The sequence below is a fragment of the Dipodomys ordii genome, unplaced genomic scaffold (genome assembly GCF_000151885.1).
Source record: "Dipodomys ordii isolate 6190 unplaced genomic scaffold, Dord_2.0 Scaffold24, whole genome shotgun sequence".
In the NCBI taxonomy this organism is placed as follows: Eukaryota; Metazoa; Chordata; class Mammalia; order Rodentia; family Heteromyidae; genus Dipodomys; species Dipodomys ordii.
This window is the reverse complement of record NW_012267240.1, coordinates 15,302,268-15,318,898: the sequence shown is the minus strand read 5'-3', so window position 1 is coordinate 15,318,898 and position 16,631 is coordinate 15,302,268. Positions and strand designations below refer to the sequence as shown.

Below are 16,631 nucleotides of genomic sequence, written 5' to 3'. Positions count from 1 at the left end.
AGAAAGAAAGAAAGAAAGAAAGGAAGGAAGGAAGGAAGGAAAGAAAGAAGGAAAGAAGGAAGGAAGGAAAGAAGGAAAAATATCTATATCATCTCATGTCACATGGTTGTATATTTGTTAGGATTTCAACTCTGATGCTAGAAGATGAAGTAAAAATGATCCCAACCATTTATCTAATGGAACAGTTCATACCATGGTTAAAAAAAAATCACCATTCTAAAAGTTACACAAAACAGGCACTGAAGTATACAAGTAGAATTCTAAGTCTGCTACTTATTCTTCTGGAAGATTAGCATCTAAGATGGAATTACTCTCTGGAAGATCGAATTCAACTTCATCCCCAAAAAGTAGACCTACACTCTGTAGTGAGCAGAGGCAAACCCGTATTCTCTCAATAAATACATCAGACAGTGGTGTGGTTTATGCATTGCTTGATCATCTCAGTCATTTCCTTACCTGATGCCTTCTGCCATTCTGTCATTACTACTCCATTCCCTTCTCCCAATCTCTTCTGTCTCTGCACTCTTAGCTTATAACCTTGCTTCTTATGCAAGAAAAAATTTAAAGGACCATTTTTCCCCTCCAAACATCAAATCCAATCAAGATGATTTTTACACCTCCTTCTTGGGTTATCACCGTCTTCCTCTTCTCCCAAGTATTTACTCAGCTCCATTTTGAGTTCATCTGTTTTCTGGTATAATTGCTTCACTTTGCTGCCTTTTCCTTCATCCGCTCTTAGTCCCTTAGTTATAGTCTCATGTATCATCCTTATATATATGGCTTCAATCTTCTTTACATTTTTTTGTTTTTATATGAGTGTGTGTGTTGGGGTGGGGGGGGGGTTAACTGGATCTTGAACTTCGTATTCTCACTTGGCAATTTTCTCATGGTTGGTGCCCTACCACTTGACCCACATCTCCAGTGTTGGCTTTTTGTTGGTTAGTTGGAGATAAGAATCTCTTGGATTTGTCTGCCCAGGATGGCTTCAAACTGTGATTCTTAGATCTCAACCTCCTGAATAGCTAGGATTATAGCTGTAAGCCATGAGCACCTAGCCCTATTTCTACATTTTAATCCTCAGGCCTTTGTATAGGTCTGGGATCATTTATTCAACTTTCTATTTGATATCCACTTGGATATCTAATCTTTATCCCAAATTTCACATAACTGTGTCAAGCCATGATATTTCCTTTCCCCACTAACCTGGACGAATTCCAATCTCTAGTAACTCAGGTCAACATGTCCTCTCTTTTCCTTCCTTACCTGATCTATAATCCTACCCCACTAGCTGTGCTTTCCAATACTTCTAGCTCTAGTCACTTCTTAGCCCTTATTGCTATCATTCAAACCAGGCCCCACTTCAAAGATAACCTACTCCTGCCTCATCTCCTTGCTTCTGTTCTGGCTTGCTTTGCCATCCTTTACTCATCCAATAGCAAAACTGCTCACTTAAAAAATACCATTAAAATTCTAGCCCTGGCCTACTCAAAACTCACCATTATTTGGCTACTCATGACTCTTCAAAAAAAGTCCCAAGTCATGATTCTGAAATCTTGAGAGATCAACATTCCTAATGTTGACAATCTTAGATTCCCTCAAAATCATAATCTTGGAAGAGTAGCATACAAACATGTTGAAATCTCAAGACTTGGTAGTTCCCAAACCATAATTCCCCTTGAGAAAGCAGGCGGGTGGCTGTGGAAGAGGGAAAGACAGTCAGATTCTGCGGAAGGGCTGAGTGCACAATCAATTATTTTAGGGATTGTTGCATCAAGTTCATCAGACCAGACACATGGGAACCCGCCAAAGCATTATTTTGGGTGTATTTCCAGTGAAGATTAGTGTATTCAATTGGCCAGAGGCTTTGGCAGAAACTTTAGAGGGTCTAATTCCCTTTATGTAGCTTTTGGAAATTTGACTCCGTAAAATTACATTATGGAACTGTTGACTTCTTTCGTAAGCATTGTGCATAAACATGAAAACACTGAAATTTCCTCAGTAAATAGAGCTGGGGTTTTTGGTACGTTTGTGTTGTGAAATAAAAAAGTATCTTGAGATTTCCACTCTTTGGGGGGACTGTATTATCTTTAGTGGTGACCTGTAGAGTGTTTTGCTGGATCTTAACCAAGGCTTGCTATCGTCCAGTGGGGTTTTCCCAGTGACTGTAGTTACAAAGCTGGACACACGCCATGACCATACAGGGAAATATAGTTATGCATTTCACTTTTTGATCTATTTGTTTATAAAGATGGCTCATCTGCTTATAAGTATCTGCATAACTATTGGCTGGAGCTTTATTATTTCAAAAATATAGGGTCTCTTTTATTTCATGTTATATCTTTCTGTTCCATTACATGAAGTGGCCTATGATATTTTTGGGTCATATTTTATATATTTCTCCAATACACTGCCATTTAAAACTTTAAACACTTCTTTAAAATTATTTTAAAATTGTGTTTTCAAGAATTATATGTCTGGAGTTGTGATCTTTTTTTGTTCTTGTTGTCAGTCATGGGGCTTGAACTCTGGGCCTGGACACTATCCCTGTGCTCTTCAACTCAAGTGCTCTACCACTTGAGCCACAGCACCACTTCCAATTTTCTTGTGGTAAATTGGAGATAAGCATCTCATGGACTTTCCTGCCTGGGCTGGCTTTAAACCATGATCCTCAGATCTCAGCCACCTGAGTAGCTAGGATTATAAGCGTGAGCCATCAGCGCCCAACTTGGAGTTCTGATCTTTTGAAGCTTCTGAATTTAGGGGTTTAAAAAATTGACAGATTCTGACTTTTCAGAATGTCAGAATAGAGTTTACGGTGTATGCGATTATGTCTTTTGGGATTACGGCCCCAACCCTACCTAATATTGGCTGTGCTTGGCCCTTGGCCTAATTCTTTGCCCTTCTTTCTGTGAGTTGCTTCTTTTTAGGCATGTCTCCATTTCCCAGCTGTACCCATCTCATGACTTTCACACTGACTTTCTTACAATGTGAGGTGATTATTACAGAATTGTAGATCGAGGTCAGCCTGGGCATCAAATTTCATGAGATTCCATCACAATCTATATCCAAGCCACATGATGTGAGCCAGTCATGCCCAGTGACATGGGGAAGCACAACAAAGGAAAATGGCAGCCCAGGCTTGACTGGTATAAAGTGAGACCCTACCTTGAAAGTAACCAGTAGAAAAACGGGAATGCACATAAGGCTCATGTGATAAGAGTGCCTGCCTAGCAAATGGAAAGCCCTGAGTACCATACAAATCCCCAACTCACACCCCCCACCACCAGAAACAAAGAGAAAAGAGTCATAAGCCAAAGAATACTGGCAGGCTGTAAATGCTGGAAAATGCAAGAAAACAGATTTTTTTTTCCCCTAGAGTTTCCAGAAGGCAGACAACTATGCCATTACCTTGATTTTAGCCTAAAGGAGATCCATTTTAGAGTTTGGCTTTCAGAACCATAAGGTAATCAATCCGTGTTTTCTTAAAGCCACTAGGCATATGGCTGTTTGTTACAGTAGCAACAGAAAACTGATGCGGATCCAATCTAAAACAATGCATACACATACACACACACACACACACACACACACACACACACATGCACACACACCTCTCTCTCTTCCTGCCCCTCTCTTTCTCTCTCTCCTCTCTATCCCCTCTGACCTGATCTTTCCATTTCTTATCTGTCACTGCTGTTTTCTGTAAAGACTTGTATCCATATTCTAAGGTCTGCTTTTCAAGGCCACTAATGAAGTTCTTTTTATTTGTACTTCTATGAATCCCCTTAGATAACATTTTAATGAGTGAAAATGTGTTACAATTAAAGGGGTGACTTTTTGTGAAAAAGAGATTACGGTTTCCAACAGGCCACTTAAGGAGGATAAGTAAGAGGAGGAAGTACAACCATTTTTCTCAGGTGACACAGGTGGTAGAGAAGGGGCACTGAGTGGAAAGATTGTAGACAGATCGGTGGCACAATACTTGCACTTGGATCTTCAAATGTTCCTGTCTTTGCAATGTCTGCTGTGTGTTTTGCTCTCTACCCCAATTGTAGGGTTGGGATGTGAGCCTCAAAGAACTATATGGCATTTGAGTATTCCCAACACATGTCCTGGAAAAAGACCTTCATTAGAACGAAACCTAGTCTTATCACATGTCCCAAGACAACTGCTTTTGTTGAATTTCCTTTCCTTCATGGCTCTAGAGGTTTTTTATTATTATTTTTTTTATTGTGAGAATACCGTACAGAGGAGTTACAATTACATGAGCAAGATAACGAGTACATTTCTTATCAAGCATTGTTGCCTCTTCTTTGTTTCCCCTTCCCATCCCTTCCTATACTTCCCCCCCTGTCTCCCCCTACCCAATCCTTCCCCCCCATCAAAGCTGTAAAGTTCGTTTTTCGACATAACGACTTGTACATCTCATTGTTGCAATGGGTCCACCTGTATCCCTAGTTAAACGATTTGTTTTTTCCCTACCCCTCCACAATTTATACCAACATCAAATACAGTGAAATCAGGGGTTATATTGTGGGGGAGGGACATACAAAGCAACAAAGAAATCATCTTATTAATATGTTAGAAAGAATTGCATAAAAAAATAAATTCCATGTTGACAGTTATAGATAAATATTCAGCTTTTAAATAAAGTTGTCATTGTTTGGCTTACAAAATGTAAAAAGGAATGATTGCCAGTTCCCCCTGGGAACTTTAACAGTGTCCAATTGTCCCCATCCCCTTCCCAGTTGGGGTGATTCTGGACACATGGGTCAAGAATGAAGCCCCATGAGCCTGGATCTGAGCCTGAGCCTGGAGTGCAGGAAGTTGAACCAGAGCTATGGGGCCATTTGTGTCTTAATTGTGCACCAGATAGGCACTGTGGAGTTGTTGGTAGAAGTCCTGTCTTCTGAGTCCAGTGGGTTTGGTTTGGTTGTTTTTCAGTTTGTCAGTTCTTAGTGCTATTATATGCCTTGTCAGTCCCATAGTGGGAAATGAATTCCAAGCTTATTTAATATGAACCTTTTATGCTCACTCAGATGATGTGTGTATAAGAACTTTGGGAAAATGCTGCTCTAGCTATCACTTCCCCAGCTCCTTCCTATCACCTGACAATTTTTCTCCACTCAAGTCATATTGCTGACAGGAGTGAGCGGATACATCTCTACTTGCAGAAACAGACACACCTTTGCAGAATATTTATAAACCTTACTTGGCTCTTTTAGAATGGTGTACCCTAAAAGAAATGCTCTAAATAGGCCTTAAAACTCATCCTTGATATGAATATATATTATATTATAATTATTAATATAATATATACATTGTATATTATAATTATTAATATAATATATGCATTATATTATATTATAATCATTGATATAATTATTATACATTCTTATTTATATTACATATACTATTTTAAAAAATACTTCATTACTGAGCATAACAGAATGAGAACTAAACATCAATTTCTGTTTGGAAGGCTAACACCACTCCATAAGGTCACCTGATAGGTTGAATTCTACCCAATACTTTGTATATTTTAAAGCTTATTTGGATCTTTGGTCACTGTGGTTTCTACACATGGCCCACTTACACTAAGGTAAACTGAGTGTGGTAGAAACACATTTTGAATAAACTTCTCAGGCTTGCTCATCATGCCCAGGGATTCTCAAATCAGCTCTATTCAGTTTTCTTACTCTAGAAGGGACTGGAAATAACTGTATCATACTATCAAGTCTATATTTCTATCGATTTAGAGAAAATCCAGAATGAAACCAGTGAGTCCGATTGGGTTTCTGGAAATATTGTAGTCTTCACTGTTTCGAAACATGAATGTCTGTATGTAATAAACACATTTCTAAGCAACTCTACCACTGACACCCAAGACAAAAGAGGAACTGGCTCATCCTCCATTATAGAGGATTTATATTTCCTACCATGAGACTTTATTACTAGAAGTCGTCAACTCCATAATTATATTATTGAATTACTTTAATAGTAATTCAGTACAGTAATTTTTCATGTTCATTTCTAGAATTAGTTTTCCTGATCACTAGTCTTAAAAGCAAGAAAACTAATTTTTAAAAAGAAAAATTTTAATCATTCTCCAGACTCTTCTTATATTTCAAACAGTTGTAGACACAATATGTGTATTTCCTGCCTAACATTAAAACAAAAGCAATCTTCCATATTAATATTGATTCTTTTTAAACTTCATTTTTATCATTATATAATATATAACCCTGGGACTTATTTGACATAATTTAATTGACATTCCATATGTAGGAAGTTTAACAACATTGGCTTTTAGTGTGATATAAAAGGCCACTAAGAGGATTTGTTAATTTCCCCCTCCCAGAAAAAGAATTCATAGCTACTTGAGAATTAATTTCTGAAACATATATCTTTGTGGTAAATGTGGGAAGACAGAAATGGAAGACTCAGAGTGGTTAAGGAGGTGGCTGTAAAATAAACAGGGACCCGTGTGTTTGGGCAAACAGTCACTCATGTACACAGGAGTGTTTGATGATGTGCTGCATCATGAGGTAGTGTGACAAGGACATGTGTTGTGCCAGAATTGTGGCAAGAAGATGGCTGAGGTGGAGATGGCTGGGGAAATCGTGGCAGATGATAGCTGAGGTGCAACATGGAGTCATAAGCTGGCAATTGGAAGTTGGCTTCCGTTGCTCAACCCGCATGGAGTGAGATGCTGTGTCAGTGGGGGCCATGTACATCTTTGACTAAACCTAGGCCTGTAGCACTGGTGTGTGTTCTCTCTACTGCCATCTCCTTGAAACCAGGGCAGATGGTTAAGAGGGCTCTGTAAAATCACATTTAAATCTGTATCCATCAAATTGCAGAGCTGAAGAAAGAACAAACCCAAAACACTGACCCAATGCAAATAAATACATGCCCTGGAGTGACATTACACTAATTTTGGTAACTCTAATCCTGTGTTTGAATGAGACTTCTTTTTTTTTTTTCTGGTCATGGGGCCTGAACTCTGGGCCTGGGCACTGTCCCTCAGCATTTCAGCTCAAGGCTAGCGCTCTACCACTTGAGCCACAGCACCACTTCTGGCTTTTTTTTTCCTGCTTATGTGGTGCTGAGGAATCGAACCCAGGGCCTTATGCATGCGAGGCAAGCGCTCTACCACTGAGCCACCTTCACAGCCCTGAGTGAGACTTCTATAGCCTGGTGACTACCAGTGAGGGCTCTGACAGGCCTGAATTTTACAATCCTGGGGGAATTACATAGCATGATACTTTAATTCACAGATCTAGTCTCATTCAACACATTTTCCTTTAGTTTCTTTTTCAACCAAACATGTTCTGAATGTATTATTCCCTAGTTAAGAATGATAAAGAAGGTGCTATGGTATGTGATATAATTGTTCACTCTGATTTAAAGGTAGGACCCAGACTCTGCAGGTAGGTGATTTTACACATCTGGGTATTATTCTACCATAGTCAAAATGATCATAGGCTGGGTGCTGGTGGCTCACACCTGTAATCCCAGCTACTCAACAGGGCTGAGTTCTAAGGATCAGAGTTTGAAGCCAGCTGAGGCAAGAGACTCTTACTTCTAATAAGTTACCAAAAAAGATCAGAAGTGGAGCTGTGGCTCAAGTAGTAGAGCACTAGCCTTGGGCAAAAACAGCTCAGGGACAGCGCCCAGGCTCTAAGTTGAAGTCCTAGGACTGGAGCATGCGCACTCCCACACACACATACACACTCACCCACACCACCTCCCACACACATACATGCTCATATGTTACAGCAATGACCAAAAAACCAATTGGATCATATCAAATACGTAATTTTCTTGCCTTCTCTATTTATGCTTTTCTCTCTTTTTTTAAAAAAATTTGTTTTTATTACTTATATACAACAAAACTCACTCTTTGTGCTATGGATTTCAACAACTGCCTACAGTCATGAGCCAGCTACAGCCATCAAGCCTGAAAGTTCAACAGTAAGTTCTACCCATCTGCCCCAAGTCCCTCAGGCCTCTCCTATAAAATCATCTCCCTCCCCTTCTTAACACTTGGCAATCTCTTCTAGAAACTTATTTTTGTTATCTGCGCCTCATCTTTACTAAAACAATCAAAAGGGTAATGGATCACTTTCACTCAAGTTTGTGGATCTAGAAGAGTGTCTCAGTTTGGAAGACAACTGGTGGGCTTGAGCTGCGATCAAGTTCTTCATTCTGCATGATTGAGGTCCAGTTTCTTTCTGGATTGGCTGGTGATATTCAGCTGCAATTCAGGCCTGCCTGAATTCCATCACCGTCCCTCACTGATGATGTAATAGTATAAAACATGTCTCAGTGACTCACAATTTGCTTGCATATCTTCATCTCTTTGTATTACTGTAGGATAGACACTGTGTTCAATCTATTTTAGGATTCATTATGTCCTCCATGAAATATATAGGTTTTTATTGACATGCTATTGAGATTGAATTTTTAAAACTTATGTATCATCTTTTTTTTTTTTTTTGGTCAGTCGTGGGGCTTGAACTCAAGGCCTGGGGCACTGTCCCTGAGCTCTTTTGCTGAAGGCTAGCGTTCTACCATGTTGAGCCACAGTTCTACGTCTGGTTTTAGGTGGTTAATTGGAGATAAGAGTCTTATGGACTTTCCTGTCCCAGTTGGCTTTGAACTGAGATCCTCAGATCTCAGGCTCCTGAGCAGCTAGGAGTACAGACATGAGCCACCAGTACCAGGTAAAAACTAATATGTATATGTCATCTTTACGTGCTCTCAACAGGCTTGCTGGTTAAACGATGAATAGGGCTTCAGTAAAGCCAAAGCTTGGTTCTGTTTAGTTTTGAAATCTGGCTTCCTCCAAATTGCATGTGTTTGTTTGTGTGTGTGTGTGTGTGTGTGTGTGTGTGTGTGTGTGTGTGTGTCTGGATGGTGTGTACCAGGGGAACACAAGAGTGGAGTTCTCAGTCACGGGTGCAATTTTGCACATGAACACAGCAAAGGGCACAATTCACACACACCCCTCAGCCAGTCCACTTAAATGTCAAAGTGCATACATTTTGTTTCCTTCAAAATAACTTCTAGACTATTTTGGACAGTTCTCCCAGCATGCAGCAGTGGTGGCTGCCCAGCATACCCTGGCCAAGAGCCTGTATGCCTGCTCCCTCCCTCACACAGCCTTCCTGACAGAATTCTGCAGATTAAGCAACAGGCGCCTAATGCTCCTACTACTCAACTTGCCCCACAGCGGGTCTGTTTCCCATTTTTACTTGGAGTTTCAAGGACTTCCTTTTTCTAATTGCTTCCTCGGTTGCTATGTGCTGTACGGATCACTGCCTCCTCATGTCTCCTATCAGGACTCAACTGTGTCTTGTGGCAGGGAAGTGTGAGCCAATCAAGATTTGTTTAGAGCTGGGTGGTGGGTGCTCAGGTCAGTGTACTCAGCCATGGTGGCCATCACGAATTTCTCGCAGAAAAAGTAAGACATTCAGCTACACAATTCTTGATCTGTCTGGACCAGCACTTAGAAGAGGAAGATTTCTGCATATACATGCCTATGCTTAGGCATTTCTGTCTATGTGTCTAGCTAGGTGTAGATAATCTCTATGTAGCATGGGTTCTTTGATTTATTTTTCCGAAGCTGGGGCTTGAACTTAGCACTTTGCACATGCCAAAGTTAAGTGTTCTGCCCCTGAGCTACATCTCCAGTCCCATTCTGAAGTCTTAAAAGCAGTCGTTTATCTTCCTTTCCCCTCTCCCATCCAATGGGACTTCACTGGGGTCCAGGTGTTTTTGCTGTTCCTGAATCCTATCACCTTTGCTAGTTCCTCTGTCCTGTTCTTCAGTGAGTGTGAACTACATTTTCTCTTGTCTTTGTTCTTGAACAAAAACTGATATCTTCATGGGGACACTGACAAGGCAAGACTTATGTGGCCCACATGTACCACCCCCTAGATGCAGAAAAGGGTGGTGCTCACAGTATCAAAACCCAACCCTGTACCAGTCATGCGGCCAGATGCTCTGAGCTGCCTCCTACTGTGGTCTCAGCTTAACACAAAATGAAACAGAATCTCCCCCCACCACAAAAAAGAAGTCTTCTGGTCTCCAAGCTAACACACGATTGTAACAGAAGTCTTTTCCCATTCTGGTGCTTTGAGAGGCCTTAACCAAATCAACTCTGATTTCCAGTCCTTAATTTTTTTCCTTCTAATTGTGAAGATATTCAATGAAGGCCAAGCCAATTTTAGCAGTCATTCTCAGATGACTTCTACTTCCCACCTCTTCCAGTTGCCTTTCATGTGGGTCTTTCATTGTGAGTGGCTTCCAGCTGTATTGTCTCTGCTATTTTTAGGGCTCTACGAATCATCATTTATTAGCATACACCATAATCTTTCTCCTCTACATGTGTTCTTTGGGCACTGAACACAATCAACTGTTTGGGACACCATGCTTTTATTCCTATTGTTGTGATTTTTGTCCTCTTATTGTTGCCAAGATAAGGTGTCCATTTCATGGTTTGAGCCACTCCCTTCTTTAGCAGAAGGGTTGTGACTGAACAACCTGTATAGTTATTTAATCTGCATATTGGTTTGGAAAGGGCAAGAGAAATAAGAAATAAAGGTTGCGGTGGGGCTGAGCACAGGTAGCTCACACCTGTAACCCTGGCTACTCAGGAGGCTGAGATCTGAGGATCACAGTTTGCAGCCAGCCCCTGGCAAAAAAGTCCCCTTGGGACTCTTCTTTCCAATTACCCACTCAAAAACTGTAAGTGGCACTGTGGCTCAAGTGGTAGACCACTAGCCTTGAACACAAAGAGGCTCAGGGACAATGCCCAGATCCTGAGTTCAAGCCCCACCACCGGGGGAATTAAAAAATAAATAAATAAAGTTGCAGTGGGTATGAATGCAAGCTGTGACTTTGGCAGTTGAGAGGTTATGTGTTAAGTTGTTTAAGGCGCAGGGTTTGGTTTAGAGAGTTCCTGAAGCTGAAGTGGAAGAAATCAATTTGGTGATGAGAGAGATTTCCTTCTGTTGAAATGAGAGGGGAAAGGCAGAGGGAGAGAAGGGGATGGGGGGCCTACTTGATACTGTACAGAGCAAGAGAATTATCTACTCTTTGCACTTCCCCCCACCACCATCTGCTTCCTCAAAGTTCCCTTTTTCTTTACTTGAAAGGATGGGAGTTTAATAGTAATCATGCATTTGGAGTGTGGAGTCGCCCAAGTTTCCTCTGCTTTTATGCTTATCATGAGCCGTTGTTAAAAATTTTTTTTAAATTCAAATCCTAGTTACATGATAAAGAAAAGCTAAAACAATGACTATTTAATGGCAACAACAATAAAATGGGTATCTGTTGAACAGATTTGTTTAAACCTGAAATAAATCAAGGTGCAAGATCACATTCAGGGATTAAATTACACATCAGTTCCCCTCAGTGTCTAGCTGAGAAAACTGAATAGATTCCCCATCCCATGGCTTGAACAAGTCAAAATATCTTTGTAGAAAGGTTGGATTTCGGTAGTGAAGGCATGTCTCAGCAGTACACTGTCTGCCTAGTGAGTGCACAGCACTGAGTTCAAATCCCTGCTCCACCAGAAGAAGAAAAAAAAGAAAAAGAAGCATTGGATTTACTAGATAGGAAAAGTAGACAGGAGAAAAGACAGTGAGTCACAGAAACTTCTACAGAGGAATACTGGTGATATAATATATGCTTGTGCCTTCATGTCACAGTTTGCGGGTATCCACGGATTCACAGTCTCCCCCCTCCCTCCCTCCCTCCCTCCCTCCCTTCCTCCCTTCCTCCATTCCTTCCTTCCTTCCTTCCTTCCTTCCTTCCTTCCTTTCTTCCTTCCTTCCCTCCTCCCTTCCTTCCTTCCCTCCCCCTCCCTCCCCTCCTCCTTCTTTTTCTTCCTTCCCCTCCTTCTCTTCTCTTTTCCTCTTTTTCTCTCTTCCTCCTTTTCCTCCTCCTCCTCTCTTCTTCTCCCTTCTCCTCCTCCTCCACTTCCTCCTCTCCTCCTTTTTGTCCTCTTGACCTTCTCCTCCTCCTCCTCCTCTTGTTCCTCCTCCATTATTGGGGCTTGAACTCAGGTCAATGTCCCTTAGTTTGGGCATTCTACAATTTGATCTACAGCTCCACTTATGGCTTTTTAAAAATAGGTCTTGTGGACTTTTCTCCCCAGGCTGGCTTTGAACTTCTGTCCCCAGATCTCAGTGTCCTGAGTAGCTAGAATTACAGGTGTGAGCCAGCAGCGTGCTCAGCTTTCTTTATTGTGGAGAGACAATGCAGTGCTGGCACGGGCAGCAGATGGTGGCTCTCTGGGGACCCTGAGTGCAGCTTCAGTGAGAGCTGAGCCAATCACAGCCATACTCCATCCCCAGTTCCCACCAAGACTACCCCTGCTGCTTGACTCTGGGTTTCTGCAGCCCTTCCTACCCTTCCCCCTCAACTCTTCTCTAGAGGAGCATTCATACTGGAATTTGTAGGGTAAAATGTGGGGTGAGGAGGACAGGGGAATGGGAGAGAAGGTGAACAGGGCTTCCAGAACCCGCATTCCAAGAAGACTAGACCTCTCTTTGCTTCCTGAAGATAGGCAGGTGAAGATCAGTAGGCAGTAAGCAGAGACCTAGATCAGTTTCCCCCATTGTATAGCCTTGACCATATGTTTACCGTCGGTTTCTTTGTGCCTAAGATGAGTTTTCATAGTTATTTTGTATTACAGATGAGAAATAACCTATGCCAAGTGATTGGTAGACTGTAGTAATCAATTCATGTCATACCCCTGACCTGATCGACTACAGGACTCACAAGCCAGCAATGTCTGTTTCCATCTGGCAACTTTGTTCCCAAGTTGTCTCTCTGCCTGCAGCACTGCGGGTGCTCCAACTTAGTTCTGCTGTGGCTTCTTTTTCACACTTTGCACCCAGTTCTATGGTGTTGGGGTACACTGCTAGCGCAATCACAGCCAGAGGGTGCCTGCTCAGTAGCATGCCCCAGAGCAAGGCCCTCTGACTCCTTTCTCCCCTATTTCCAAGCCCTTCCCAGCAGCAACCAAGTTTTCTGGGCCCACAGTACCCCCTTATGGCTGAGGCTGGAAACTCCTCAATGATTCCTGTCTCCTCAGTGGGGATGCCTTCTCAGACAGATCACACAACACTGCCCTCATTGCTGGCTACCAGCTGGACCATTCATTCATTCCCCTCCAACTTTGTTCACTGTATCTGCCCTTGTTTCTACAAACACCACTCCTGTGCAATGATTTCAGGAACATCTATTTCTTTCGTTTTTCTCCCTTTGTCCCCCTTATGAATCCCCAAATTACTATTTTGGCGCTTTTTTAATCATTTAAATGTTTTTGTTATCTTTAAGTAGCTGTACAAAGGGGTTGCCACAGAATGAAGCAGTTGATGAATTCAACGTAGCTCCATCACTGTCACCCTCTTCAACCTTCTCACCCATCCTTCTCCTCCTTACCCCTCCCCTCACTCTTCTTAAATTTGTAGGATGTGCACTGGATTCTTGACTTCATTCTCCCTCTCTTCTGTTCATTTGCCCAGTCCTTTCCCCTTTACCTGCTCCACCCCATTGAGTATCCACTTCAAATGATTACTATTATGGTCGATAAGGGTAATAGTAGCCTGTGCCTATCAAGAAAAGTGCTATACATGTAGAAGACGTGCACAGCCATCTGTCCAAAGCCCTTTCAGACAGCCAGCTGCATTTTCAGAAGCACATACGCCTTCACCTTCATCCAAGTCACGCTAATCTTTGCTTGACATGATTTTCTGATTTCTTTAATAGCTCAAGTTATGCCAGTTCATCCCATATCAATTCATTACAAATATAATTCGGCTACAGCCAGGATGGAGTGCAGTCCTGGGGGATCTTCCAGAAACCAACAATGTAATCTTTTTTTTTGGGGGGGGGTCCGGTTGTGGGGCCTGAACTCTGGGCCTGGGCACTGTCCCTCAGATCTTCAGCTCAAGGCTAGTGCTCTACCACTTGAGCCACAGCACCACTTCTGGCTTTTTTCTTTTTGCTTATGTGGTGCTGAGGAATCGAACCCAGGGCCTCATGCATGCAAGGCAAGCACTCTACCACTGAGACACCTTCTCAGCCCTCCAACAATGTAATCTTTCAGCATTAGTTCTTTATGGAAAAGTGAATTCAAAACTCCAAACAATTGCTGTAGAATGGACTTTGGAAAATATTAGCTATTGTTAGTGAATATTGGAAAATTGTGATTGGGAGTAGTCAATTTTTTAAAAAATTCTTGTTGATGTCTGGAGTCTGATTTTTATCTATTGAACCAAAACCTTCTGCTGAGATTGGGGCTTACGAAGGTGTACAGGTAAACTAGAGATCAGGAACCAGATGAAACTTGACTGTAATAAGGCAATTAATTCAACGATTTTTGAAAAACCCAAATGTATAATTTTTCTGTTGCTAAACTTAAACTTCAAAATAAGAACTTACAAATCATGGGATGGAATAACTTAATGACTTCATGAAATAAATGGCAAATAAGGGCTTGGGACATATATAAATAGGCATAAAAAGCACAATTTAAAAAATTTACAAAAGGCTCCTAATTTGGTCATAATACTTATACAGAACTTGGGCACAGAAATGGGCATATTACAGTGTAACCCTCTTGTACAACCCCTCAAAGAATAAAAAGTAAAAATGAAAAACAAAGATAACAAATGTAGGCAGAAATCAAGAATGATGTCATGGAACAGTTATGGGGTACAAGAGGTATTTTCAGTGACTGTTCAACAAAGACTTAATGGAACTGACGAATTCACAGTTCAAAAGGATAGTTGGTGTCCTGTCATATCTATCATTTGAATGCTTAAAGATTCAGTGGTACAAAATTAAAGCATTCGGTGTCAATGTTTTCAAAAGCATTACATTTAAATTTATTTTCTCAGGACTCCTAAGAGAAAACACCAGAGGAAATGTAACCAGACTGAATTGTTTAAAAATGTATTTTCCCTTTAATTAAATAAGAAACATCTGTCTAGGGGTTTTGGAGATGAATGTAATCCATCCACACGCTGCCTGTACTAGTTTGCATCCAATGGCCAATATTTTGAAAGAAAAATCTTTCTGTAAAGAATTACAGAGCATCAGAGAGTGCTGTCTGGGTTGTCTACAGCTAAGTCTTGCCTCCGGAGTATGGAAACTTGAAACACTTTTAAAAAATCTATCCTTTCCCAGGTTTGCCCTTGGGAAAACCATCCGATTCTCTCCACAGCCAAGCTTAGGATGTACCTTTTGAATTTCTCTGACACATGCATTCGCCCTGAAAATGCTCACTTCTGACAGTAAGAAAACTAGAAGTTGCCAGAAGCAATCCAGACAATCAGGAGTTGATAGAAATGTTTTCTTCTCTGGATTCACTACCCATTGGAAGCAACTGATTTCGCTCTGGACCTCGCACGGCCCACCAAGAAGGATGGAACAGGCAGACAGGCAAAATGAACACAAAGAAAAAAAAATGGACCCCTGTCCCTGGGGTAGCTGGAGTGCTTTCAAACCACAACACCCTCTCCCCACCCTCAGCCCCCCAATGACAAGCAACACTTACTGGTGGTGTCAAACGGAATCTGTTTGCAAGGCGCAGACCCGGCCAGGGGCCACGGGCAGTAGTACACGGCTCCCCCCTCCACGATATCTGGCTGGCTGGTGTTGGCCCTGGGCGCGCCCACCAAGATGCTGGCCCTGGAAAAGGTTGGCAAAGGTCAGCCAGCCTGGATGAGGTTTGGAGCACTCAGCCCTGGGGCCAGGCTGGGAGGGGGGGGGGCGGGTAGAGGGCAGGAACGCCCCTAGAACGGGAGAGGCTGTCACATTCGATTTCCTCCTGGAAATCTGTGGGCAAGCCTACCTTTGGAAGAGGGTGCCAACCTGCCCCCCCTTCTCGTCTGGGTGGAGTGAGGTGGGCGCAAGGAAAGCCGAGATTAGAGGAAGAGGAGCATAGCCCTGCTGGTCACCAAAGGCACTTGCGCATGGGACACTTGGATCTATACACAGACCATGCTGTGGTCGTTCCGGTGACTGGCTGGCTGGAGGATGGGGCGGGGGGGGGGTGTACCCCAGGTCTTTGTGCAAGGCAAATTGTCTTTGAACCCAGGACCCCGGTGCAAGTGGAGAGGTCTCGAGTTCAAAGTTCACGAGGCACATCTTGCATGCAGGACAAGAGAGATGGAGATCTCAGACACACAGGCTTGGTGGGGGGGGGGACCTGTGCTGCTGACCAGCGAGGGGTTCGAGCCCTCCGCCCCCCCCCCCGCCCCGCCCCAGGTCAGCCACTTACGTGCGGGTGTCGGGGATGTGGAAGTCCAGGGCGTAACCGAAGTAGCTGCCCCGGGGGCCGCTGTACACCGTGAGTTTGTCCACGTCCAGGTTGAACGCCCGTGAGGCCGGGGACCACAGCATCCCCAGAGCGGCCGAGAGGCACCAGATCGGGGCGAGTGTCCGGGCAGGCATGGCCCTCCGTCCCTCCCTGGCGGGGTGGGCAGAGGCAGGGGGGACGAGCGGGGGGCAGCGGGGCGGCCGGGCCCTGGCGATCGATCCCCAGATGCCCGCGTCCCGGGTCGGAGCGCGCTGCGGTGCCAGGCGTCTGGTCCCGCCCGCCGGGT

The 16,631-nt window shown here is 43.0% G+C and overlaps 1 protein-coding gene across 1 annotated transcript in view; it reads right to left on the bottom strand.

Moving 5' to 3' along the window:
* The window catches only part of Itga8 (integrin, alpha 8), a 165,319-nt gene extending 148,716 nt beyond the window's left edge, over positions 1–16,603 (bottom strand). The window contains exons 1-2 of the mRNA XM_013014739.1: positions 16,307–16,603; positions 15,581–15,714 (exon numbers count right to left, since the gene is read on the bottom strand). Of these exons, the coding sequence (XP_012870193.1) occupies positions 15,581–15,714; positions 16,307–16,479 (307 nt within the window). The 5' untranslated portion in view covers positions 16,480–16,603. The remainder of the gene's footprint in view (positions 1–15,580; positions 15,715–16,306) is intronic.
* Positions 16,604–16,631: the final 28 nt, after the last annotated feature.